Source organism: Lissotriton vulgaris, unplaced genomic scaffold, assembly GCF_964263255.1.
Source record: "Lissotriton vulgaris unplaced genomic scaffold, aLisVul1.2 SCAFFOLD_1719, whole genome shotgun sequence".
In the NCBI taxonomy this organism is placed as follows: domain Eukaryota; kingdom Metazoa; phylum Chordata; class Amphibia; order Caudata; family Salamandridae; genus Lissotriton; species Lissotriton vulgaris.
Window position 1 is genome coordinate 478,147 of NW_028255121.1, and position 26,025 is coordinate 504,171.

Sequence of the window (26,025 nt, forward strand, 5' to 3'; positions counted from 1 at the left end):
AGGACGAGTACGGGTCAAGAGGCAACCCCACCAACACCAACCCCGCTGGCCACCAGCGCCATTTAGGCAGTACTCACTGTTCCTGTGGTCCACTGTCCATTCGGTAGGCAGGGGGGAGAGGAGTGCGCCCCCGGCTGCGCCTGGCGTCGGCTGCACCTCAGCGTCCTGTGGGCCATTGCCGCTTCCCCCCCGCCTTGACGGTTATTTTCCAGACTTCTCCTGTGGGGTTAGTGGAACAGGTCTGAGGTTTGCGGCGTGACCACCGGCAGTTCCACAGAGAGCTGTGAGTTCGGGATCCCGTAGATGGCTTCATCGTCATCACTGGGCGCTGTCTGCTGACCGTCCTCGAGGTTCGTTTCCTGGGAGGGCGGGTTGCTGAGCTGGGAAACTTTTCGGAGCGCATCGCGTTGTTCCTGGAGCATCTGATCCAACGGGGGAGAGTGTCGCGACCCTTCCTCCGCCCGCTGGGACTGTTGAGTTCTGTGTCTCCGGCGGTGCCGTGGGCCGCGCTGCCTGGGCCTCGCCTCGCCCCCACGATGGTGCTTGGGTGCCGTGTCTGTGCCTCCGTCCAGCCACTCGCTGACCTCCCCCGGGGGTCCCGAAGAAGTAAGTGTTGTCCCCCGCCACCACTCTCAGCTTTGCGGGGAAGAGCAGGGAGTATTTGAGGCCTGCAGTGCGTAACCTCCTCTTAACTTCCAGGAAGTCGTGTCTTTGGCGTTGCACCTGGATGGTGTAGTCGGGGAAAAACATGATCGACGCATTGTCTATGCGTATTTCACCCAATCGCCTCGTTTCCCGCAGCACCGTGTCCCGGTCCCTGTAGTTCAGTATCCTGAAGAGTAGTGGTCTTGGGTTGGCGCCAGTTGTGTAGGGCCTGGTCGGCACTCGGTGCGCGCGTTCCACAACAAAGTGGGGCGATAGTGTGCCCTCAGGCAACAGGGCCCGTAGCCAGTCTTCCACATGCTGCGTGGGGTGGTTCCCTTCCCATTTTTCCGGGATGCCTACGAGCCTGATGTTGTTGCGTCTCGCCCTACCTTCCGCATCTTCGGCCCTGTCTTCCAGGAACTCTACTCTGTTCAGGAGATCCTGCACTTGCCTGTCCGTTTGAGTGACTTTGGGCTCGATCTCCTTCACCGCGCCCTCCAGGACCTTGGTCCGGTCGGACAACTTCCTGTGGTCGTCCCGCAGGAGGGTCAGGTCCACAGCCACGCCATCTATCTTGGACTCTAGGGAGGTTCTGGTCTGCTGGAGCGACTGTTCCATTCGCTCTACGGCCGCCAGCACACTGTCTAGTCTCGTGGCCAATTGCTCGGCAGCCATTTTGTCGAGCAGCTTGTTCGTTTTCCCCTTTGGCGGGGCCCCACCAGTCCCGGTGCGGGTCCGCACCCCTCCTGACATGTGCGGGGGTGCACGTCCAGCAGAGTCTTTGTCTCCGCCACTCTGGTGGCACCTCTGAGATTACACCCCGCCTGGGTTGGGGGTCTGTTGGTCTGAGGTTCCCCCCTCAACCGTGGCCGGCGTCTTCGCGGGGGGGGGGTCCGGCGGGTCTCCTACCTTCCGCGGCCCAGCTCTGCCACGCAGCCCCAAGCGCAGCGGGTGTCCCGAGAGTCCGGGTGTCTCGTGTGTGGTTGGCCACTTCTTCCTGGCTTATTCCCCCCTGCACGTGTGCCTCTGCGGGGGGTGGGAGGGTCCGCAAGTGTCTCCCCAGGTGCCCTCACTGCAGGGGGGGGGGTGTCCGCTGTGTCACCAGCTGTGGAGCGCAGGTCTGACCGGGGGCTCTGGTCCGCGGTGGCAAGCTGTGGGCGGCCTCTCCGCCCCGGTTCTCCCGCTCCTGCTTGCGTGCCTGTAACTCACCGGGTGGCGCCTGGTGCTGTGCGGTGCCCCGGGGGCCTCCCGTCTCTCCCACTCCTCACCAGGCAGTCTGCGCTCCTTGGTTGCCTCAGGTGTGCCGGCAGCAGTCCTGCTGGAGCCGCGATGTGGGTGCTGGGCTTTCGTTGTCCGCTGGTCAGGGCAGTAGCGGCAGGGCAGGGCATCTGTCGAACCCTCGGTGGTCGCTCCCAGTGCGGCAGCAGTCCGCTGGCGGCCCTCGGGAAGTGCGGGCCGGGGCCTATGTGCTGGGCCCAAGCCTCGGTCTCTCGTGGCCTCACCGCTGGCCGGGAGGCCTCCGGGCCCGCAGGAGGGTCGTGGGACAGGTCGGGGTCCGGCCCGACGGAGCCTCGGATCGAAAGTTGGCCAGACTGCCGAGATTACCTCCGTGGTTGTCCGCCTGCAATTTCTGGCGGCCTCGGTGAATTTTGGCGGATAATCGGCTCGGGGAAGGGGAGCTTAACACGGAGCTCTACCCAAGCACGTCCTCCGCCATTGCATGCTTAGCCACGCCCCCACTGTGGCCCCTTCATACTGGGTCCTTCCGGTTTAAACGGGCGCGGTTTGATTGGTTCGGGGACCATCTTCTTTTTATCCGTCATGGACTGAGTGGGAGTGGATTTATTGCTTCTTTCTGTATCCCATGGAAAAGTCCGTGCTCTGTTGTAGTTGGCTGCCATCTCGATGGCTTGAGCCGCCGTTAGACCGGGGTGTTGCCTTAACCATCTCTGTGTGCCATAGGGCAGAACCTCCATAAACTGTTCCAGTATGATGCTGGACATGACCTCGTCCTTGCTCCTGATGTCGGGTCTGAGCCATTTTTCTGCGGCCATCTTGACTCGTAGATACATGGTTTTGGGGTTCTCTCCTGGGATTCCCTTCTCCTTTCTGAAACGGAGTCTGTATGCTTCTGCATCCATCCCTAGGTGGTCGAGAATTACCGCTTTTATGTCGGCATAGGAGGATGTTCCTGAATGGTTTGCCACCTGATAGGCAGTTTGGGCTTCTCCGGTCAATAGTGGGGCCAAAAAGAAGGGCCATTTTTCCTCAGGCCACGCACAGGCTCTTGCTGCGCGCTCGAAGTTTAATAGGAACGCGTCGGGATCTTCCCCGGTCACATACTTTTGTAAAGCTACCCCTGACGGATGAGGTCCAACAGGCCTTCTGTCCAAGGGTGAGGAGGTGGTGGGGGTTTGTACAACCTTTTGCAGGGTGTCCAGTTGCTGGGACATAGAGGTTCGGAACAAGTCCCGGTCGGCATCAGCGGTGTTAATCTGTTGGCTTATTGCCCATTCCAGCTTTTGTTGCCCTTCTATAAGAGTCTGATTCACCTGTTCCATTGCCATGGTCGCTTTTGGAGGGGATGGTCCCACTTCTGACACCAGTGTGGGCGTGGGAGTAGGGACGACCGTGACACCAGGTGTAGGATTTAAAGAAGGCTTTATTTTCAGGGTTCTTATGGGCTTTGATATAAACGTCTTTCTGGTCCTAAAGGTCAGTCTTTCCCGGGCAAAGGTACTGGGGTCCATGGCGCTGGTTTTCTATAGTTTTCCTCACTCAGGAAGAGGGGGTCTTCGCTCCAGATACCGATGGATTCGCCACATGCAAAGAAAGACCAACAAGAAGGGAGGCCGTTAGGTCACAGTCCTCTAATAGGGTTGCACCAAGGGACCCAGGGAGTGTGAGGATAAACCCGGTGATTCAAGCGATCTACAAACAGTGCTCCGTGTCAGACATAGAGAGTGGTGGGTTTGAGCAGGGAAACAAGGAAGGAGAAGGGTATTGAAAGGGTAGGAATTGCTTAAAGGGAAGTGAAAAACAGGGATATATACACGCTATTCGCTAGCACTCCGTCTTCCCACCCAGGCTGCCCAACGCCGCCGTACCTGTGACAGCCACACTCCTCCCTCGGGAGTGTGGCACGGCAGTTCGCAGGGTCGTTGGCCTCCTGGCTCGCCTCTTGACTCGGACCCTCCGTCTGCTCCTCCGCGATGTTCTGTACGGTCCTCTCGGTCTCCTTCCTCGACTCTGCTTCCGCTCTCTGTCTCTTCTGCTCCCGCCTTCTCCTCCGCGGTGTCTCCACACCCCGTATACAGTACTTCCGGGGTTTTCACCAATCTGGTTCTCGTGACGTCCTGTAGTGCCGGGCCTTCCTCCTTAGAAGTCGACGCCCACTTAAAGGAGCCGCTCTCTTCGTCCACGCTATCCGTCTCGTTTCCTCCGTCCTCCCACTTGTTGGTCTGTGGAGAAGTCGAAAATGTACTGTCAGAAGGGTGCGTGCTCCACCATTCCCGAGGGGTATGTTCTCCTACTCCATTACACATACCAGCCTGTTTCACAGAGAGTGTAAATTGATAGTGTTGGCTGCTTCTGAGAATCTGTGGCGCAATATATGTGCAACTTGAGTTTTTTTCTTAAATATGCACTATGTTTGCTCCCCCATCCTTGAATTCCAGTGATCCCAAGCTCCCGATCTACACTGTTTCACCACTATCAGAAATGCAGCTCAAACTGATTTCCTATCTTGTTTTTGTCAATACTTTCTTTGTGCAAAGTATAAGGTCATAAATATTTTTCTTTGTGTTCATTTACAATCTCTGACTCCGTTTCTACAGGTGACTGAAGCATGAACAGAAAAAAGTTTTACATTTAGTGAAACACAACGAAAAGGATTATTTCAAGGAAAGTTAAAACATTCTGGAGCTCTAGAGAAGAAACACTTTCCACGTGCTCGGAATGGTGAGGAACTTGGAGCAGAAGAAACTGGTGAATGTGAAAGTTGTCAAATCCCTAAAGTAAACTGACCATAAATGTTTACAGAGTGTCAGTAACTGAGATGGAGGAGAACATTGGGCACAATTGATGCCCACGCAGTGCGCATGGGAATACTCAGTGTTGTAAATTCTGTTTGATGGTTTATGAGAAAAGCTTTATAGGCCCAAACCCTCCCCAACAGATCAGTATCCGTAGACGTATTGTGATGTGACAGAACTGTGAAGAAGACTAATATCCTCGGTTTACAAGCGCAAGCTTTTGTTTCCATCTCCTGTGATTCAGAGGAGAGAAAACATTGTTTAAAAGAAACTCATTGTAAATGCCCTTTCTCAGATGTCGTTACAGCAAAGACGCTGGATTATCATTTCCAATATAGGAAGATTTTTCCCCACCAAATCTGGCTCTTGGGTTGATCCGAGTGGTTTCCAAGTTTCCCAGACCTTCAAAGTCAATCGTGTACATGCCTTAGCCGGTAGGTGTAAAAAGCATGTACTGGCACAGAAAGCTTAAAAGGGGCCAATGTTGCATGATTGATAATACATAAAACTGCCCTGGCATGCCCTAATCATCTGTCATTACTTGTGTGAACAAATACACTCAACAGGCAAACACTACACCTCAAAGACCTCGTCAGTGCTTTTAAAATTCCTAAATCAAATGTAATAAACTGGAGTCACAAAATCACCAGGCATAACTTGGAGAAAATGAATCCACGAGGAGCATCTTAATAAACACAAGGGGCTCCTCAGTGAAAGTGTATAAGAGAAGTTAGATAGGTGTCTTTAAAAGTAGGAACATGATCTCGAGGTAAAAACTATAATTAGTTAAATACAAATGTTATGAAGATCATCTGCAGTGCATTTTATAAGTTAATGTTGAGTGTAACATAAACAAGTACAGACTCTGGAATCAGATTTATTCTTAAGATGGCATGTATCCAGGAACAAACCCAAATCGGAGAAACAAACAACTTGAATACGAGCAAAGAATGTGAAAGCAGCTTTAGCTTTCAATCTCACCTCACTAAACACAAGAGAAATCACACTGGACAAAAACCCTACCAGTGCCCTGAATGCCAGAAAAGCTTCAGTCATAAATCCTCTCTCATGCAACATGTGAAAACCCACACTGGTCAAAAAACATTTCAGTGCTCCACGTGCCAAAAAAGCTTCAGTTATTGGCGTAGTCTGATTCGACATCAAGTAACTCATAGTGGACAAAAAACTTATCAGTGCTCTGAATGCTGGAAAAGCTTCAGTCGGAAATCCAACCTTACTGTGCATGAAAGAATTCACACTGGGCATAAACCCTATCAGTGTTCTGAATGCCCAAAAAGGTTCCATCAGAAATTCAGTTTAACTGTACGTGAGAGAGTCCATACTGGGCTCAAACTGTATCAGTGCTCTGAATGCCAGAAAAGCTTCAGTCGGAAAATAACTCTCACGAACCATGAGAGCACTCACACTGGGCAAAAACCTTATCGATGCATAGAATGCCATAAACAATTCGGTCTGAAATCCAGTTTAATGTATCATGAGAAATCCCACACTAGGCAAAAACCTTATCAGTGCTCTGAATGTTGGAAAAGTTTTATTCAGAAATCTGAGCTCTCTCGACATGAGAATACTCACACTGGACTAAAACCTTATCAGTGCTCTGAATGCTGGAAAAACTTTATTCAGAAATCTGAGCTCTCTCGACATGAGAGAACTCACACTGGGCAGAAACCGTATCCGTGCTCTGAATGCCAGAAAAGCTTCAGTCAGAAATCCAACCTCACTGTACATGAAAGAACCCACACTGGGCAAAAACCTTATCAGTGCTCTGAATGTTGGAAAAGTTTTATTCAGAAATCTGAGCTCTCTCGACATGAGAATACTCACACTGGACTAAAACCTTATCAGTGCTCTAAATGCTGGAAAAGCTTTATTCAGAAATCTGAGCTCTCTCGACATGAGAAAACTCACACTGGGTATAAACTGTATCAGTGTTCAGAATGCCAGAAAAGCTTCAGTCAGAAAATAAATCTCACTAGACATGAGAGAACTCACACTGGGCACTCACCTTCTTAGCTCTCTGAATACTGGAAAAGTTTCAGCCAGAAATCTGGCCTCACTCAACCTGCAAGAACTTACCGGGAAAAACCTTGTAATTGTTCTTAATGCCAGGGAAGTGTCTGCTGGAGATTCAATTTGATTCAACATGAAAATCAACAGCGAGAAAGAAAATTGTCCGTGCCCTCAATGTGACAAAAACTTCAGTTGTAAATGTAACCTTTCTACATAAGAGATACAAAGCGGGAGAATAAAATTTGCTCACTGTAAACCCTGGGGAGAAGTTTCAGAACCGCAAAACCTTCAGATGAAGCAGCCAAAAAGAAATCAATCCATTGATTATCCTACAAACTCTACTGAGAAAAGCACACAGCGAGGCATGGAAATGCTTGTAATAACTTAATTCCTTAGTAACTATTTGTGGCCTCATTCCATTCAGTGTGTTTTGCTCCCTGTGTGTTTATAAGCCGTGGCTCGGAACCACAAAGTCCATTCGATCCTGAACTTTGAGGCCACGCCCCTAGGATCAAGAATCTAAGTAACCTCAAACTGTTTCCAGCCCTAATGAGCCTCAGCAGGAAGCTGCAGCAGGAGTCCCTTTGTCGTAGGTCTCTATGGGACCAACATCTGCTCATGTCTGTGCCACTTAGGGCCAATCATTGAGAAAAACTAAAGGTGATGGATGGACTGGTAGTTGATCTCAGTAACATCCCACCACATCATTCTCTAGTCTTTGTACCACTACAGACAGGGCCAACTCCATACAAACCATTCTTGGCCCCACCATAAATAGTCCTAATGACTTCTGTTCTGAGGGGACACGGCCTCGTATTACAAAGATCCACTTTATTGACCTCTTTCCATGTCCTTTTTGGTAGAAATGGAACCTGCTTCCTATCTGCTGAGGACAGTTTCACCAGCTTTACAATCACATCAGATACACCCAAGAGAGTCTCATAAATAATCAGGCCTAATCATAAACTACTATATGACTAAAATACAACAAAATGCTATTCAAAAACTATGTGCGGTCATTCTACCTCTCCTATCTTTTTCTTTGTAGAGTTGTCTGCCTCGACTGCTTAGTTTCTGCACATGTATACTTTTGTGGGGTAAATGTGAGAGGTACAGAGGGGAGTGGGTGTAAAATGTGTAATATTTATGAATAAAGGGGAGGGCTAAGGAACGAGTAAGGAGGGATTTAGGGAATCACAAGCACTCACCCACAAACGAGTAAACCCATTGCTATTTATAAACCACAGCTCTAAAGTCACTACAGGCCTAATGTACCTAAAACAGTTCTAAATGTACTCTAGCTCGGAGCCGGAGTAAGGGCAACAACACATACGGCCATCCACTGGAATTGCAACACACTCCCATAAATAATAATGGATCTACGGACATGAATTAAAACCCCATAGGAAATCATGGTAAATTAAATATTTTAAATTAGTTAAAAATCTAAATAAATTAAATTAAATGTCAAAAAATATCTAAAAAGAAAACATAACTCAATATTTTATAATGTTTTAATAACATCTGTTTGTTTGATTGAAACACTAATATAACATTCATTTTTAGAAAAGTATAATTACATTTGTTATAATTAATGCTCTTCATCACATTTTTCACAAAATTATTAATACATAATATAAATGTTAATTTAGGTGGGACACTTTTAATTGAACTTTAAAAACAATATAATCTTCTATAGTTTCAACTTGGGTGGAATTTTCCCTGTGTAAAAAATATAAAGAATGTTTCAATTGTTCATTACACTTGAAAAAAATGTAATATTTTTATGTTAAATACAAATGCAACTTGTATATACTTTAAATATAGAACAAAGTAAGAATGCTACAGTAATAATTTGTATTTTAATTAGATATTTAATTCATTTTAAATGTAAAAAAATATTTAAAGATCTGTTTAAAAATCCAAACTAGGTAAAATCATCTTATTTTCTATTATGTACTCAGAATTACTGAATTACCTTACTCACCTCTGTTCAGAGGGGACACATCCTTAAAAATGTATGTATAGAATTAATTCTTTTTTTATAGTTGCAATATATTTAAAATTAAAAGATTAAAATATGTTATCACAAACTAATGAATTTTAAAGTATATGTTGTTTTACAGCATTCTTTTGAAGGTATATGTAGTTTTATAAGGCAAAACACATTATTTTATCTTTATTTTCTAATGGGTTTGATTTTTAGGTCTCTCCCTCCATTATTTTCTAAGGGACGGTTTTGCATTACCAGTGGTTGGCCATGTGTGGTGCTGCACCTTCTATTGCTCCACTTTGTATGTAGTAAGTTTCATTTGTAAATTTTACTCCACCTCTATTTAAGTGTGTGCAGACGTAGAAGTCCACAATTTTCAGTAACTTTATACTTGTAATGGTGAATAGCTAAAAGTAGCAAAGTTACTCTAAGAGCATCCTTGCATGTATAGATTACACACAGGTGTAAGATACATTTGTGAATAGCCTCGAGGCGTCCAACTCAACCTGAGAGTTTCATTTTTGTGGTAATGCTAAAGTGGACGCCGCACTTGGGCAGTTATTAAAGTGAATGGGATGATCCTGTGAAAACAACAGAGCACTCGTCTGATGTGTTTGTTTGGCTGAAGAGCAGCAACAAATATCTTGAAGTAATTTTCCTGGACTTGCTACTTCACTCGGCCTCCTGATGGACTCTTGTAGCAGCTATTTGATACTGTAGTAGTAGGATAAGGTACTTTCTCCATTTTGTTAACCATGTTATCATGATTTGATTTGATATGTACCCTTCTCCTCTTCCTATTACCTGATGTTGTTGTATTTACCGGCACATTGGTACTGAAATCTCATCTGCTGTTATCTGGTTCTGAGGGGCTTTTATTCTTATACGATGAACAGTTATTACTCTCGCTGTACGGCTACAATGTAAGCAGCGAGAGTTCAAAATCTGGGATCCCTGCACCTTGAGCTGCCTTCATTGGTATTCTACCTTTACACATGGATAACTGAAATATGAGTTTGAAGCGTTGATTGACCTTTGAACCTGTTGTGATGTAACTTGACGGTTACAAGCTTCATGTTTGAACCATCAGCGTGAGCTCCAGTACGCTGCTTGTTCTCACACCACAATCCGTACTTTCACTGGGATCATCAATCTTGAACCATCTCCATAACACGGAGCTCTGAAGACTTTCCAGCTGTTGTAACTGCCTGAAGTTTCACGCATTTTGATGGCCGTAAATTGTGGTTCAACTTCATGACCCAACTCTACTTTGTGTTCATTTTTAACTTCAAGCCACTTCTGTGCATCTCGTCAGCTTCTGGGACCGATTCAGTCCAAAACCTTGAATCAAATTCCAGTGATAATCATTACCAGAAACTGGACTTACTGGTGCCACCTTGAGCATGGCTAATGAGAACAAATACTATTTTGTATGTGGCTTCATCATTGAGTCAGTGGATCTGCTTTTTGTTCTTAATTGTCTTTTTTTGTGGTTTCGAAGACAGAACTAACTGTGTCCTTTATTTTCTTTGGGACAGCTGTTTTGCTAATCAATAATCCTTAAAACACTGACCTGGTTTTGATTTTACTCCAGAGTAATTATTAAATATTACTGTTTATCTAAACTTGGTTTGAATGTTGAATTTCTTTGTCTCTTTAGTTTTTACTACATTGTATTGAAATGTGTGACTTCCACTGTTTTGCTTTACTTTCGAGCATGGCCTTATTGCTCAACCCACGTTACCAAAAGCGAGCTAAGGACACTTTAGTGAAAGACACATTTACCATTTCTGACCAAAGTATGGGAACAGGAAAGCAAGCTGATTCCAGGAAGAAGACCATTGAGCGGGAAAGGTTACTGTCTTAGGTGAAATCTGCACTTACTAGATGAAAAATGTAAAAACCATGAGGGGAGCTGTTTGCAGCTGTGTCCCAAGATTGTGAGAATGTCACCCTCTCTCAAACAGCTGATAGAAATAAAGATGCACCCTGCAGACATTCAGGTCTCAACAACTGAGACTGCCCACTCCTATCAATCAACAGTCACACTGTTACCTGAGTCACTTTACAGTGTACTGTGTACAAGCATTTTACAGAAACAAGTTGTGTTGTGCGTTGTGAACAGGGTGTCATCCCCCTCTGTATGTAAATGAGCTTCTGTGCCCAGACACCCGAGGCTCCCATCTCTTCTAGTGCAGATGATAATGTGAACACTGTAACGTAATCAAAAACGAGGACTGTATCAAGAAATAATAGGCTTCCAAGGCACACAGCTGTGGTTATCTAGTTCGTTTTTGGTTTTCAATTTACGTTAAATTGCATCAATTTTCCAGTTACTTTTTTCTCAGTCCATCATTTTATATCACTCTTTACGCTCCATCAATTAAACATACTACTAACATCATTCTCACACTCCTAATACTACTAACATCATGCTACTCTTCTGATACTACTATCAGCACTCTCCCACTACGGTAATACTACTGAAAGCACGCCACTGTAGTATTAAGAGTGTGAGAGTGGTGTTAGTAGTATTAGAAGAGTGCTGTCTGTAGTATCAGAAGAGTGCTTTGCTGTCAGTAGTATTAAGAGTGTGAGGGTGATGTTAGTAGTATCAGAAAAGTAGCATGCTGTTAGTAGTATTAGGAGTGTGAGAATGATGTCAGTAGTATCAGAAGAGTGCTTTGCTGTTAGCAGTATTAAAAGTGTGAGAGTGATGTTAGTAGTATTAGAAGAGGGCTGTCTGTAGTATCAGAAGAATGGTTTGCTGTCAGTAGTATTAAGAGTGTGAGAGTGATGTTAGTAGTGTTAGAAGAGTGGTGTGCTTTCAGTAGTATTACAGGAGTGTGAGAGTGCTGGTAGTAGTTTCAGAAGAGTGGCATGCTGTCAGTAGTATTAAGAGTGTGAGAGTGATGTTAGTAGTATTAGAAGAGTGCTGTCTGTAGTATCAGAAGAGTGCTTTGCTGTCAGTAGCATTAAGAGTGTGAGGGTGATGTTAGTAGTATTAGAAGAGTGCTCTCAGAAGTGTTAGAAGAGTGGTGTGCTTTCAGTAGTATTAAGAAGTGTGAGAGTCTTGTTAGTAGTATTGGAAGAGTGATGTCTGTAGTATCAGAAGAATGGTTTGCTGTTGCGTGTATTAAAAGTGTGAGAGTGATGTTAGTAGTATTAGAATAGTGCTGTCAGTAGTGTTAGAAGAATGGTGTGCTTTCAGTAGTATTACAGGAGTGTGAGAGTGCTGGTAGTAGTTTCAGAAGAGTGGCATGCTGTTAGTAGTATTAAGAGTGTGAGAGTGATGTTAGAAGTATTAGTAGAGTGCTGTCTGCAGTATCAGAAGAGTGCTTTGCTGTCAGTAGTATTAAGAGTGTGAGGGTGATGTTAGTAGTATTAGAAGAGTGCTGTGCTTTCAGTAGTATTACAGGACTGTGAGAGTGCTGGTAGTAGTTTCAGAAGAGTGGCATGCTGTCAGTAGTATTAAGAGTGTAATAGTGATGTTAGTAGTATTAGAAGAGTGCTGTCTGTAGTATCAGAAGAGTGCTTTGCTGTCAGTAGTATTAAGAGTGTGAGGGTGATGTTAGTGGTATTAGAAGAGTGCTGTTAGTAGTGTTAGAAGAGTGCTGTGCTTTCAGTAGTATTACAGGAGTGTGAGAGTGCTGGTGGTAGTATCAGAAGAGTGGCATGCTGTCAGTGTTAGGAGTGTGAGAGTGATGTTAGTAGTATTAGAAGAGTGCTGTCTGTAGTATCAGGAGAATGGTTTGCTGTCAGTAGTATTAAGAGTGTGAGGGTGATGTTAGTAGTATTAGAAGAGTGCTGTCAGTAGTGTTAGAAGAGTGCTGTGCTTTCAGTTGTATTACAGGAGTGTGAGAGTGCTGGTAGTAGTTTCAGAAGAGTGGCATGCTGTTAGTAGTATTAAGAATGTGAGAGTGATGTTAGTAGTGTTCGAAGAGTTCTGTCAGTAGTATTAAAAGAGTGGTTTGCTGTCAGTAGTATTAAGAGTGTGAGGTGATGTTAATAGTATAAGAAGAGTGCTGTCAGTAGTGTTAGAACAGTGCTGTGCTTTCAGTAGCATCAGAAGAGTGGTCTGCTTTCAGTAGTATTACAGTAGTGTGAGAGTGCTGTCTGTAGTATCAGAAGAGTGTTATGCTGTTAGTAGTACTAAGAGTGTGAGAGTGCTGGTAGTAGTTTCAGAAGAGTGGCATGCTGTTAGTAGTATTAAGTGTGTGAGAGTGATGTTAGTAGTATCAGAAGAGTGCTTTGCTTTCAGTAGTATTAAGAGTGTGAGGTGATGTTAGTAGTATAAGAAGAGTGCTGTCAGTAGTGTTAGAACAGTGCTGTGCTTTCAGTACTATTACAGGAGTGTGAGAGTGCTGTCTGTAGTTTCAGAAGAGTGGCATGCTGTTAGTAGTATTAAGAGTGTGAGAGTGATATTTGTAGTATTAGAAGAGTGCTGCCTGTAGTATCAGAAGAGTGGTTTGCTTTCAGTAGTATTAAGAGTGTGAGAGTGATCTTAGTAGTGTAGAAGAGTGTTGTCAGTAGTGTTAGAAGAGTGGTGTGCTTTCAGTAGTATTACAGGATTGTGAGAATGCTGGTAGTAGTATTAGAAGAGTGCTGTTTGTAGTATCAGAAGAGTGGTTTGCTGTCAGCAGTATTAAGAGTGTAAGAGTGATGTTATTAGTATTAGAATGAGGAGTGCTGTCAGTAGTGTTAGAAGAGTGCTGTGCTTTCAGTAGTATTACACGAGTGTGAGAGTGCTGGTAGTAGTATCAGAAGAGTCGCATGCTGTTAGTAGTATTACAGGAGTAGAAGAAGTAAATGGGAATCCGGCATCTTTTTTGATCAATAAATGTGCTACCCGTTCCACAGTCAGACTGATGGGAGCGCCCAACCCACCCCTCCTGGGAAAGGATTCCAAGTTGTAGGCATTTCTAATAAACAACTAATAAGCTGCCAGCAAATGTTCCCGTACAAATTAGGTCAATGATGAATGGCCAGAAACTTAAACTTAAGATCCAGTTATTATGTTAGGGAATAACCTTGCAAAATTACTTGTGGCTTTTAGGGGAAGAGTCACAATTCATTATTCATTTTGTAGGTGTGGTTTATGAAATTACATTTTGTTGCGCCATGTTTTCATAAACATTCATTGTTTGCTGTCATTTTCACCTCATCATGAAACATGTAAATAATGTGTTCTCTCTGTCTAAAAAAAAGTATAAAATTACTGTTTTGGGATACTTGCTGCAATTGTTTTATTTTACCCTTTTCCTAAAGGCAGACTACATGTCAGTCCTCTTACTGATTTTGTACTTAAGAACTTTTCCTTGATTTTTAACTAAGCAGATTCATGTCAGTTTGCTATTTGATATTATAGAAAAACGTTTTCTTATTTCTAAGCACACATTTGTTGAGGTGGTCTGTCAATTGATTTACAGCTAGAGTTATTGCTGATTCTGGCTTTTGATATACTTTAGAGGTTACCATTATGTGATTCTCCTGCAAATATTATGAAAATTATTTCTCTGACTGAGTAACCATGTTTATGTCTTCAGTACTTATTTGAAACCTTTATTATAGCTTTGAAGCTTGTTGAAGCTCCAAAGGCAAGGGCCTTTACCGAGGGAGCGGTCCTTTAAGGGGCTGTATTACCTGCTACGGCTGACTATAAGGTCTTTACACTGTTTGCCCCATGAGGGCAGAATGTGTTAATTAATAAAACAACGATGTCCCAGAGACGAGGGGGTTGAAACACCTCCGGTACTCCGAAGCCTTTGTTTCAAAGCTGTTGCTGTGAATGTTGAACAGTTAACAGCCGCATGCAGGACCATGGTGGGTAATTGTGGAACATTCACAGCAGTAGCTGTGAAAGGAGGCTGAAGTCAGCCCCTGGTTCTCCCTGTGCTTGGTTGTTTTGTAAATCCAGGACGGTTATTTGTAAAATGTGATGAAGTGTGATTGTCATCTGATGCAAAATTATTTCTTTACTTCCTTTTAAGGTATTCTGGGATGGCAGTCAGTGCAGCGTGGCTGCCACCCTTGGGAAACAAAGAAAATAATTGTCAGGTAAGGATTCCTATAACTCTATTACTCCCTCTGTGCACTATTCTTGTTGTTATCAAACTTCTGATAATCACCTGGTGGAGCCACATTCCGCCTGGAACATGTTGGGGGGGTGCAGTGCAGGTCCAGTTCCTTTTTAGGTCAGTTTTACCTAGCAGTTCCTTAACTATTATCACATTTGTCTCCTCCTCTACACCAAGTGATGATGGTTCACCCTGATTAGAGGTGCCATGCTGTTGCGCAGCTACTGAGTTTAGCAACTGACTGTGATTTAAAAATATCATTGAATCATTGTGTGCGTTCTAATGGGGCAATATTTTAAAAACTGTTATATGCACTCCTGCTTTTTTTCTTCATCTCAGGGGGTGGGGGGCTTGTGAGGGTCTTTTGCTCCTTCGCCGGTCCACCACGGCTCGCCAATTGTGTGGAAGGAAGTGAGTGTTTCATTGTTGCTTCTCTACTCCACTTCCTGTCCCAGATCAATGGGCAGTGCTCTAGTTGTTTCTGACTAGCCCAGCTATTTAATCTGAATGCCAGGCCAGACGCGCTGCAAACGCACGCAGCAGGCGTGCCAAAGACACGCCTGTCTGTGCCCGTCCGTGCCAAGTTTACGCCTTGTATCAGGGACGCTGGCCTTTTTATTGTAGATCCTGATAAACCCCTTGTTTACGCAAGAGGACAGCTCTTGGAGCTTCAATGACAGAAGGATGTGCACTGCAGGTCGATGAACTGTGAGCATTGGGCTATATGAAGGTAAGACAGTCATTCCATTTGCGGTAGCTAAAAAACCCAAGGTGACGTGTCAGCCCTACCCTTATCCATGAAACAGTCCTTTTCAGGGTTTCTCCTGAGCGCCTGATCTCTGATTGAACATAGGGCAGAATTTAATAATTTTGTCTCCTTCCGTAGGCCTGATTGGGTATTTATTACTGAAACCTGGGCTAGAGATTGCTCAGGGCCTGACCTGGTGGAGGCCATCCCCTCAGGGTATGCTCTGTCCAGGAAGGATGGGGGGGTTTGGGAATACTTTATAAAGACACCTTCTCGTGCTTCACAGAGGCCCTCACCACTCCCTCAGATCCCTATCAGGCCCTATATTTCTCCTTTAAGATCCTACCCACTGATAGTTTTGTGGGAGTGGTCACCTTCCGGCCTCCCGGACCCAGAGGAATGTTTAATCAGGACTTCAGCAATCGGATTGTGCCTTATTTGGCTAGATCCAATGTCACTCTTTTGGGTGATTTTAACTTCCATTTGGAGAAAACTCTGCTCTGAAATGCAGGTTTTCCTGGAAGCTATGGACTCCTGCGACCTTCCTCAGCTGGGGAGGAGCCCCTCTCATACGGCGGGACACATTCTGGATGGGATCTTCTCTTACGATCCGAGGATAGAGATGAATGATCCTATGCCACTCCCTTGGTCTCATCATTATGCCATTCCATTTTTTCTGCGAATTGCAGAATCCCACCCAGATCCTAATTTTAAAAACAGGGTGGAGATGAAGAGAAACCATAGCTGCATAAATAAGGAGGGTCTTCTAATTAAGTTTAGCAATTATTGCTGCCTGGTTGTTAACTCAATCTATGATGATTTTTCCAACTGGCTCTTGGCGGCTCTGGACTCTCTTGCACCTCTTAAGGAGCATTATGTGGCCAGAAAACGCCCTTCGGCGCCCTGGTTCACCGAAAGATTGAGAAACCTTAGGCAGGTATGCCAACAGCAGGAAAAAATATCGCGCTGTGAGCTTATCCCAGCCAAAAGGGACCTGCATAAACTCAGATTGAAGGAATACAGGCTAGCTATTAATGAGGAAAAAGTTATCTACTATTCCAAGATGCCGGAATCCATCAAATCCCAGAGGGAACTCTTCACTGTGATTAATTCCCTCCTAGCCCCCTCGGCTTCTGCGAACACCGAGGTCTCCCAGGAACTATGTGATAAAAAGGCATGCTTTTGTATGACAAAATCAAGGACATATATTCCTCCCTGGAGATATCGAATGTCGGAGGGTCAAAGGCCGATAGTCCTTCGGATTCTCTGGTAGCTCCTCCAAAGGATTGATGATTGAGCACCTTTCACCCCATACTTCAAGAAGACATGGAGCGGATGTTAAGGGGAATTAGATCTGGCTCCCCCACGGAGGCCTGTCCCCTGAAGATCCTGAAACTACGAATGGAGGCTATTGTTCCTACTTTGACTGTAGTTCTTAATGCCGTTATTACTTCTGGTACAAAAGGGGGTGATGATGGACGGAGCATCTGAACCAATCAAACACTCACACTCAGTCAACAGATCTGGGTTTGATCCATCACCGTTCTTTATCCCACTCTGCCACCCCAGTTCAGACATGGTCATATGCAAATCAGTCTGACCCTGTGCCTCATGGGAACAGTCCAGCCCAAAGTTATTACTTCTGGCCAGTATCCCACTGCCTGCAAAACAGCCATGGTTAAACCTCTCTTAATGAAGCCCTCTCTAGAGCCGGCAGAACTAAAGAACTACCGGCCTATTTCCCTGTTGCCCGTGCCAGCTAAAATCTTGGCGAACTACCTGAACCTCCATCTTAGCACCTATCTGGAGGATCATCAGTTGCTCGATGGCTCGCAACATGGGTTCAGAAGTGAGCACAGTAGGGAGACGGCGTTAACCGTTGTTTTTAACAACATTCGACAACAGGTCGACACAAGTCACACCACCTTACTGACCCTTCTGGACCTAACGGCAGCCTTCTATACTATCTCTCCCCTTAGATTGGCTGGGAGGCTCCGGGAAATAGGGATTGAGTGTTCCGCCCTTATTTTGCTTACAACTTTCCTCACGGAACAGGCTCAAAGAGTTACAATGGGTGAATTCCTTTCTGCTCCTAAACGGCTATTCTGCGGAGTTCCCCAGGGATCCTCATTGAGTCCAACCCTTTTAACCTTTATGTAGCCCCGCTTGCCAGGGTTGTAAGATCTTTTGGCCTAGAAGTATTATCCTATGCTGATGACACTCAAATCGTGATTAGCATCACTGAGAGTGTTGAAGCTTCAGCAGCAAATTTTAAAAGCTGCATGCAGGCGGTAGCTTCATGGATCGTAGAGAACTATCTAAGACTCAATGGGGATAAAACTGAGATTTTACTTTTCGGAGACAATCAGGAGATTTGTTCCAGGGCCTGGTGGCCAGATGCGCTTGGATCTTGCCCTGGCCCTGGCCTCAGTGCCAAAAATCAAGACATCAGAGTTGATACCTCCCTCTCCTTGGGCCCCCAAATAAATAGAACAGTCTCCTACACCGTCTCCAACTTGTGCAGAATGCTGCTGGCAGGCTGGTGATGGGCCTTCCTAAATTCTACTCTGTTGCAGCTACCATCAAGAACCTTCATTGGCTTCCTTTGGGTCGGAAAATTGAGTTTAAAGTCCTGTGTTTGGTGCACAAGGTCTTTTACAATATGTGATCAGAAGGCATTAAAAAACTGTTTTGGTGATATGTCCCTGGTAAGCAGTTAAGATCTTCCAGCAAGAATTTGGTGACTGTGCCTAGATTCAGGAAATCTTGATGGGGGGAGGTCCTTTTCGCTGGCTGTTGAACTCCCTTCCTCTTTCAATTTCGATTCTGCAAACTTATTCCTCATTCCGTAACGCCTTGAAGACCTGGCTCTTTACCAATAGGAATCTGTAATCCCTGTATCTATGGACACCCCTGATCATGATCCCTATCCGGAGCACCTTGATGCCCCTGGGCTAAGTTCGCTCCCTCTGTTTGTTCTTTCGGCATCTTTCATCTCTGGATCTGACTTTCATCTCTTTGCGTCCTCCCATCCTACCCTTTTCTGACTTGTCTACTACAAGCAAAAGACACAGTACATGTGGGATTGCTTTAGGGTGGTGTGACCGGTGAAGCTGCTCCTGGTGCTGACCTTGGGGGCACTGTGTTAGAAGTAACGTATGTGTTTACAAGCATCTGCCGCAGAGTTTCCTGAGCCAGACCCCTGAGGTGAAAGTGGAAGATAGCCTTTTTTTCTCTTTCCTCTTTCCTCTGTTTTGTGTTTTTCTTTTCTTTACCCTTTTTTGTTTCCTTTACTGTTGTGCTGTTCAATAAAATGTCCCTTCCTAGATCACTGGAAAAAGGATTTGATTATCAGTCTAGGTTGGCAGGGGAGTAAATAACATCTAATAATTCATTCAAAGTATTACAAATATCTCACTATGACGCCAGCGGTTGCCACAGAAGTTGCAATTTGATAGTGTTGTCTGCTTCTGAGAATCTGTGTTTCTTTCTTAAATATTCACTTCTTTTGCTCTCACATCCTTGATTTCCAGTGATCCCAAGGTCTCTGTTTCGCCACTATCAGAAATGCAACTCAAACTGATTTCCTATCTTGTTTTTGTTAATACTTTCTTTGTGCAAAGTATAAGGTCACAAATATTTTTTCCTTGTGTTCATTTACAATTTCTGACCCCATTTCTACAGGTGACAGAAGCATGAAGACAAAAAAGAAGGTTTAAATTTATTGAAATACAACGAAAAGGAATACTTCAAGGAAAGTAAAGACATTCTCGAGCTCTAGAGAAGTAACACATTCTATGTGGCAGGAATGGTGAGAATGTTGGAGTGGAAGAAACTGGTGAATGTGAAAGTTGTGAAATCCCTAAAGTAAAATGATCATAAATGTTTACCAAGTGTCAGTAACTGAGATTGAGGAGAACATTGGCCACAATTGATCCCCACCCAGTGCACTTGAGAAAGCTCAGTGCTGTGAAATCTGTTTGATGGCTTATGAAAAATGCTTTGGAGACCTAACCCCTCCCCAACAGATCAGTATCCGTAGATGTGATGTGATGTGACAGAACCGTCAGAAAGACTAATATCCTCGGTTTACAAGCGCAAGTTTTTGTCTCTGTCTCCTGGAGACGAGAGGAGAAAAAAGATTGTTTAAAAGGAAGTCAATGTAAATACGCTTTCTCAGATGTCGTTACAGCAAAGATGCTGGATTATCATTTCCAATATACAAAGCTTTCCCCCACCAACTCTTGGGTTGATCCGAGTGGTTTCAGAGTGTTCTGTACCTCCAAAGTGGATCATGTACCTGTCTTAGCCACTTAGCAAAAAAGCATATACTGACAGAAAGTATAAAAGGGGCCAGTGTTACGCTGTTGATAATTCATAACCCACCCTGGCATGCCCTAATCATCTATCATTACTTGTATGAACAAACATACCTAACAGGCAAACACTAAACCCCAAGGACCTTATCAGTGCTTTTAAAACTCCTAAATCAAATGTGATAAACTAGAATCACTAAATGAGACTAATTAAACTAGAGAGAATTTACCCGGACATAACTTGGAGAAAATGAATCCATGAGAGACCTCTTAATCAATACAAGGGGCTCCTCAGTGAAAGTTAGATCGGTGCCTTTAGAGGTAGGAAGTTAATGTTGAGTTGTAATATAAACAAGTACACGATCCGAAATCAGATTCAGTCTTAAGATGGCATGTATCCAGGAACAAACCCAACTTGGAGAAACAAACAACCCGAATAAGAGCAATGAATGTGAGAACAGCTTTAGTTATCAATCCCACCTCACTAAACATGAGAAAACTAGCTCTGGACGAAAACCCTATCAGTGTCCTGAATGCCAGAGAGGCTTCACTTGCAAATATATATTTGGAAAAAGGGGACCCCTATATAGTACTGTTGCACTTGCTATACATAGGGAAGAAGTAGGGTTGGGAAAGGTCTATAGCCAAGTGACAAAAATAATTAAACTAATTGTTTTACAGTTTTCTAAAGTGAAAACAAAAGATATTGTTGACCAAATATAAATGATATATAAAGTCCAACTGTGTACAAAACCAATGAACATTAGATATTTCTGATAAGATTTTATTCTTCTTTTTGTATATATATATATATATATATATATAGACTTTTGTTTTCTTTTTTTCTTCTATTTTGATTTGTTTTTTTGGTGATTATTTTTTGTTATACAATATTCAGTTAAAATTACATTAGAAAAGATACAAAATCAATAGACATGAAACTGTGTAGAATGGTGAAGGCAAAGCGGTAGACATCACTTCACTCGCAAATATAACCTTACGGTACATGAAAGAACCCACACTGAGCATAACCCCTATCAGTGTCCAGAATGCCAGAAAAGCTTCAGTCATAAATCTAGTGTCGTTATATACGCAAGAACCCACACTAGACAAAAACCATATCAGTGCTCCTCATGCCAAAAAAGCTTCAGTTTTAGTGGTAGTCTGATTAAACATCAGAGAACTCACACTGGACAAAAACCTTATCAGTGCTCTGAATGCTGTAAAAGCTTCAGTAGCAAACACAATCTCACTTTACATGAAAGAACCCACACTGGACAAAAACCTTATCAGTGTTCTGAATGCTGTAAAAGCTTCAGTAGCAAATCCATTCTAACTGTACATGAAAGAACCCACACTGGGCATAAACCACATCAGTGCTCTGAATGCTGTAAAAGCTTCAGTCAGAAAAGCAGCCTTACAGGACATGAAAGAACCCATCCTGGGCATAAACCGTATCAGTGCTCTGAATGCTGTAAAAGCTTCAATCAAAAAGGCCACCTTACTAAACATGAAAGGACCCACACTGGGCATAAACCGTATCAGTGTTCTGAATGCCAAAAAGGTTTCTATTACAAATTCGGTTTAACTCAACATCAGAGAATCCATACTGGGCTCAAACCGTATCAGTGCTCTGAATGCCGAAACGTTTCTATCAGAAATCGGGTTTAAATGTACATCAGAGAATCCATACTAGGCTCAAACCGTATCAGGGTTCTGAATTTCAGTAAAGCTTCAGTCATAAAATAACTCTCACTCACCCTGAGAGAACTCATACTTGGCAAAAACCTTATCAGTGCTCTCCATGCCGGAAAGGATTCAGTCAGAAATCCAACCTTACTAAGCATGAAAGAACCCACACTGGGCTCAAACCGTGTCAGTGCTCTGAATGCCAAAAAAGCTTCAGATTGAAAGAAAGTCTCACTAGACATGAGAGAACCCACACTGGACAAAAACTATATCGGTGCTCTGAATGCCGGAAAGGATTCAGTTGGAAATCCAAACTTACTGTGTATGAAGGAACCCACACGGGGCTCAAACCGTATCAGTGCTCTGAATGCCAAAAAAGCTTCAGATTGAAAGAAAGTCTCATTAGACATGAGAGAACCCACACTGGACAAAAACCGTATCGGTGCTCTGAATGCTGGAAAGGATTCGGTTGCAAATCCAACCTTACTGTGCATGAAAGAACTCACACTGGACAAAAACCTTATCAGTGCTCTAAATGCTCGAAAAGCTTCAGGCGGAAATCCAGCCTTACTGTACATGAAATAACCCACACTGGGCATAAACCGTATCAGTGGTCTGAATGCCAGAAAAGCTTCAGTCATAAAGCAACTCTAACTACACATGAGAGAACTCACACTGGGGAAAAACCTTCTTAGCTCTCTGAATGCTGGAAAAGTTTCAGCCGGAAATCTGGTCTCACTCAACCTGCGAGAACTTACCTGGAAAACCTTGTCATTGTTCTAAATGCCTGGGAAGTGTCTGCTGGAGATTCAGGTTGATTCAACAAAAGAGAACCCACAACGTGAAAGAAAATGATCTGTGCTCTCAATGTGACAAAAACTTCAGTTGTAAATGTAACCTTACCACATAGGAGAGACAATGTGGTAGAATAAAAGGTGCTTACTGTCAGCCTCGCAAAACATTTACATGAAGCAGCCACAAAGACTCCACTCCATTGATTGTCCAACAAACTGTCTACTCAGAAAAGAACACAGCGAGGGATGGAAATGCTTGAATTAACCTCATTCCTTTGTTACTATTTGTGGCCTCATTCCATTCAGAGTGTTCTGTTCCCTGAGTGTTTATAAGTAGCACAACCTAGAACAGAGACCCTGAAGAAAGCCAGAGGTAACTCCCTTAAAGGCTGAAACATGTTGGTCTCCTCGCAGATATTTGTTATCAATGCGATAATTTTGCCAGTCTGTTCTTGTTTTTAATCAGGAAGGGGCCAACGCCTATTAAAAGTTTTTCTGTTAGTTCCCTATCCTATTTTAAATCACCACTCTTTCTTTTTGCACTGCACTTTTCCCACTGAATCAACAGCATTTGTGATACCTGTGTGATTGTGGTCGCTACCCCGAACCATCCGAGAGGGTATGCTTGTGATCTCAATGGTCAGGAGACACAATACCCGCCAGGGATTACCAAATGATAATATTGATCTTGTAAGACTTTGATGGGAATCCAAAACAACTGGGGTGACTCACGATTACAGGTGTTTCATTTATTGGCGATTTGGTCTGTTACTCTCTGTATTCCTATAGTACTAACTAGACATAGGTTTTACAGTAGCAAACACTTTTCTGGTTTAGCTCCTAGACCCCTACGTTCTTTGTGTATAAGTTAGTCCTCTGGGGGACATTACTTAGGCATCGGTCTTTAAACGTCCCTCTAGCCCTCCCCTACTGTTTGTTTTGTCATGTTTATAAGCAATGACTGACCCACAAAGTCCATTGGATCCTGAACTTTGAGGCCACGCCCCAAAGGGTCTGGAATGCATGTAACCTCAAACTGTTTCCAACCTTAATGAGCCTCACCAGGGGGCTGCAGCAGGATTCCCTTTGTCGTAGGTCTCTAAGGGACCAACGTCTGCTCATGCATGTGCCACGTAGGGGTGATCATTGAGAAAAACTAAAGGTGATGGATGGACTGGTAGTTAATCTCGGCACCATCCCGCCACATCATTCTCTAGTCTTTGTGTAACTACAGACAAGGTCAGCCATATGCAAACCATTCTTGGCCCCATCCTAAATAGACTTCTGTTCCAAAAGGACACAGCCTCGTATTACAAAGATCCACACGAGTGGCCTCTTTCCATCTTCTTTTTGTTTCAAATGGAACCTGCTATCCCCTTAACCATGCCTCAGGCCTGCCACGTTCCATGCTTTGGCTCTTATCATCAACCTTGAACCATCTCCATAACTTGGAAGCGCCGAAGAATTTGCAGCTGTTGTAACTGCTTGAAGTTTCCCGCATTTTGATGGCCGTGGATTCAGGTTCAACTTGCCAGCCCAACTCTACTCTGTGGGAATTTTGCACTTCAAGCCACTTCTGTGCAGCTCGTCACCGTCTGAGACTGATTCAGCCAAAAACCTTGCTTCAAATTCCAGTGTTAATCATCACCAGAAACTAAACGTATCTTTGTCCTCTCGAGCATAGCTACCAAAGTCAGCTACAATTTTGTAGGTGACTTCCTGATTGATTCAGTGGATCTGCTTTTTTTTAATTCATTTACCTTATTATTTGGTTTTGACAGTGGTTTTGCTAATTAGTAATCCTTAAATCACAGCCCACCTTTAGATTTTGCTTCTGAATAATTATTAAATATTCTTTTTGATCTAAACTTGGTTTGAATCTTAAAATTCCTTGTCTTTTTTTAATAAACTATTGAAATTTGTGACTTCCACTGTTTTTCTTTACCTTTGAGCGTGCCTTAGGCCATACTGCTCAAGCCACGTTACCAAAAGCGTGCTAAGAACACTTGGTAGAAGACACATTTACCTTTGCTGACCAAAGTTTGGGAAAATCAAAGCAAGCTGACTCCAGAAAGCACACTAAGGTTACTCTCTTGGGTGGCATCTGCACCAACTGTAGATGCAAAAAGTAAAGATTATGAGTTAAGCTGTTGGGATCTGTGCCACAAGAATTTGAGACTGCCACCCTCTCAGTCTCAAACAGTGGAAAGAGCTAAAGATGCACCCGTCACAGATTCATATCTCAGCAACTAAGACTGCTCGCTGCTGCCATACAACACTCACACTGATACCTGTATCACAATCCGTGTGCAATGTACAAACCTTTACATTAACACGTTGTGCTGTGCGTTGTGAACAAGCTTTCACCCCCCTTTGTATGTAAATGAGTTTCTGTGATCAGACACTCCAGGCTCCCATTTCTTCTAGTGCGGGTGAAAATGTGAGAACTGTAACGAGATCACAAACAAGGGCTGTATTGAGAAATAATCATCTTCCAAGTCACACAGTAGTTTGTAGTTCTTCAGTCTTTTAAATGTACATCCACCCAGCATGTTCCAAGGTAGAGTAAAGTTTGCGAAGCACGACTCTCTTGTTGTCCGCTCCCCAGATTAACTCCATAAAAACAGAAACAGAGTCCAATTTCCTGAAAAAGCGTTGGGGCAGGTAAACTAGAGGGGCCGAGAAGCAGTATAAATGTATTAACAGCATTTTTGCAACTTCCACTCTACCCATGGGTTGATAGTGGCAGGGAGCCCCAAAACGACAGGGAGATGCAAACATTGAACATCATCTAAGTTCCCCTGTATAGGTTCTTCGTCAGTGTGGTAAGTTCACCGCTTAATACCTGAAGATGTCAAGGTGCCAACCCAGTGCTAATTGGGGCAGCACTTCCTGTTCTAAGTTGTGAGTTTGCGCATGGGATATAAGCTAGATTTGGTCCAAATTAGCCTCAGTCCAGAATCCCTACCAAAATCATATAGAACCTCCATCACCTGCAGTAGATACGCATACACGTACCTGAGGTACACAAATGCATCATCAGCATACAGTGAAATGACCTCCCAATTTGGCCCACTTGGTATGCCGACTGCTGGGTGCTGTGAACGAAACAAGCCAGCGAACAGGTCCATGACTAGGGCGAAAGTAATCGACAGCGGGGATCTTTGCCACATGCTTCAAAAGAAACTGAGATCTCTGCCTGTCCGGATGCAGGCCAGCGATTTATCCAGTGCAGTATTTCTGCACCTAGTTTCATGCACATCAGCACTTTCGTTAAATAAAACTACTCCGGGTGTCGAAGGCCTTCTCTATATCTTTTGAGAGTGCTGTTTATCGAGGCAAATTCTTGAAGATTCTTTTCCATCAGCTGCAGAGGGGTCATAGGTTTAGACACATTTTTCTCCCAGGTACGAAACCATTCTGGTCTTGGTGCCAATGTAGAGAGGCAGGGAAGCAACCTGTTTGCAAGGACATTCCTGCGAATCTAGTGGTCGGTGTACAGTGGCCAGTAGGAGCGTAGCTCCAGGGGGTCCTTGTTGGGCTTAGGCAGGACCAATATCATAGCCTCCCATAGGGATCCCGGCAATGTGCCTTCCTGCCGGACCTGTTGGTACATTTGGAGTAGGTTTGGAGTGAGGGTTGCTCTGTAGGTGAAGTAAAAGTCTACCGGGAACCTGTGCATCCCAGGAGTTTTGTTG

At 44.1% G+C, this 26,025-nt stretch overlaps 1 protein-coding gene across 1 annotated transcript in view; it reads left to right on the forward strand.

Moving 5' to 3' along the window:
- LOC147659234 (uncharacterized) overlaps positions 1 to 22,652 on the forward strand; it is a 32,997-nt gene extending 10,345 nt beyond the window's left edge. The window contains 3 exon segments of the mRNA XM_086951868.1: positions 4,482 to 6,697; positions 20,954 to 21,509; positions 21,575 to 22,652. Coding sequence (XP_086807994.1) covers positions 5,568 to 6,697; positions 20,954 to 21,509; positions 21,575 to 22,351 — 2,463 coding nt within the window. The 5' untranslated portion in view covers positions 4,482 to 5,567 and the 3' untranslated portion in view covers positions 22,352 to 22,652.
- Positions 22,653 to 26,025: the final 3,373 nt, after the last annotated feature.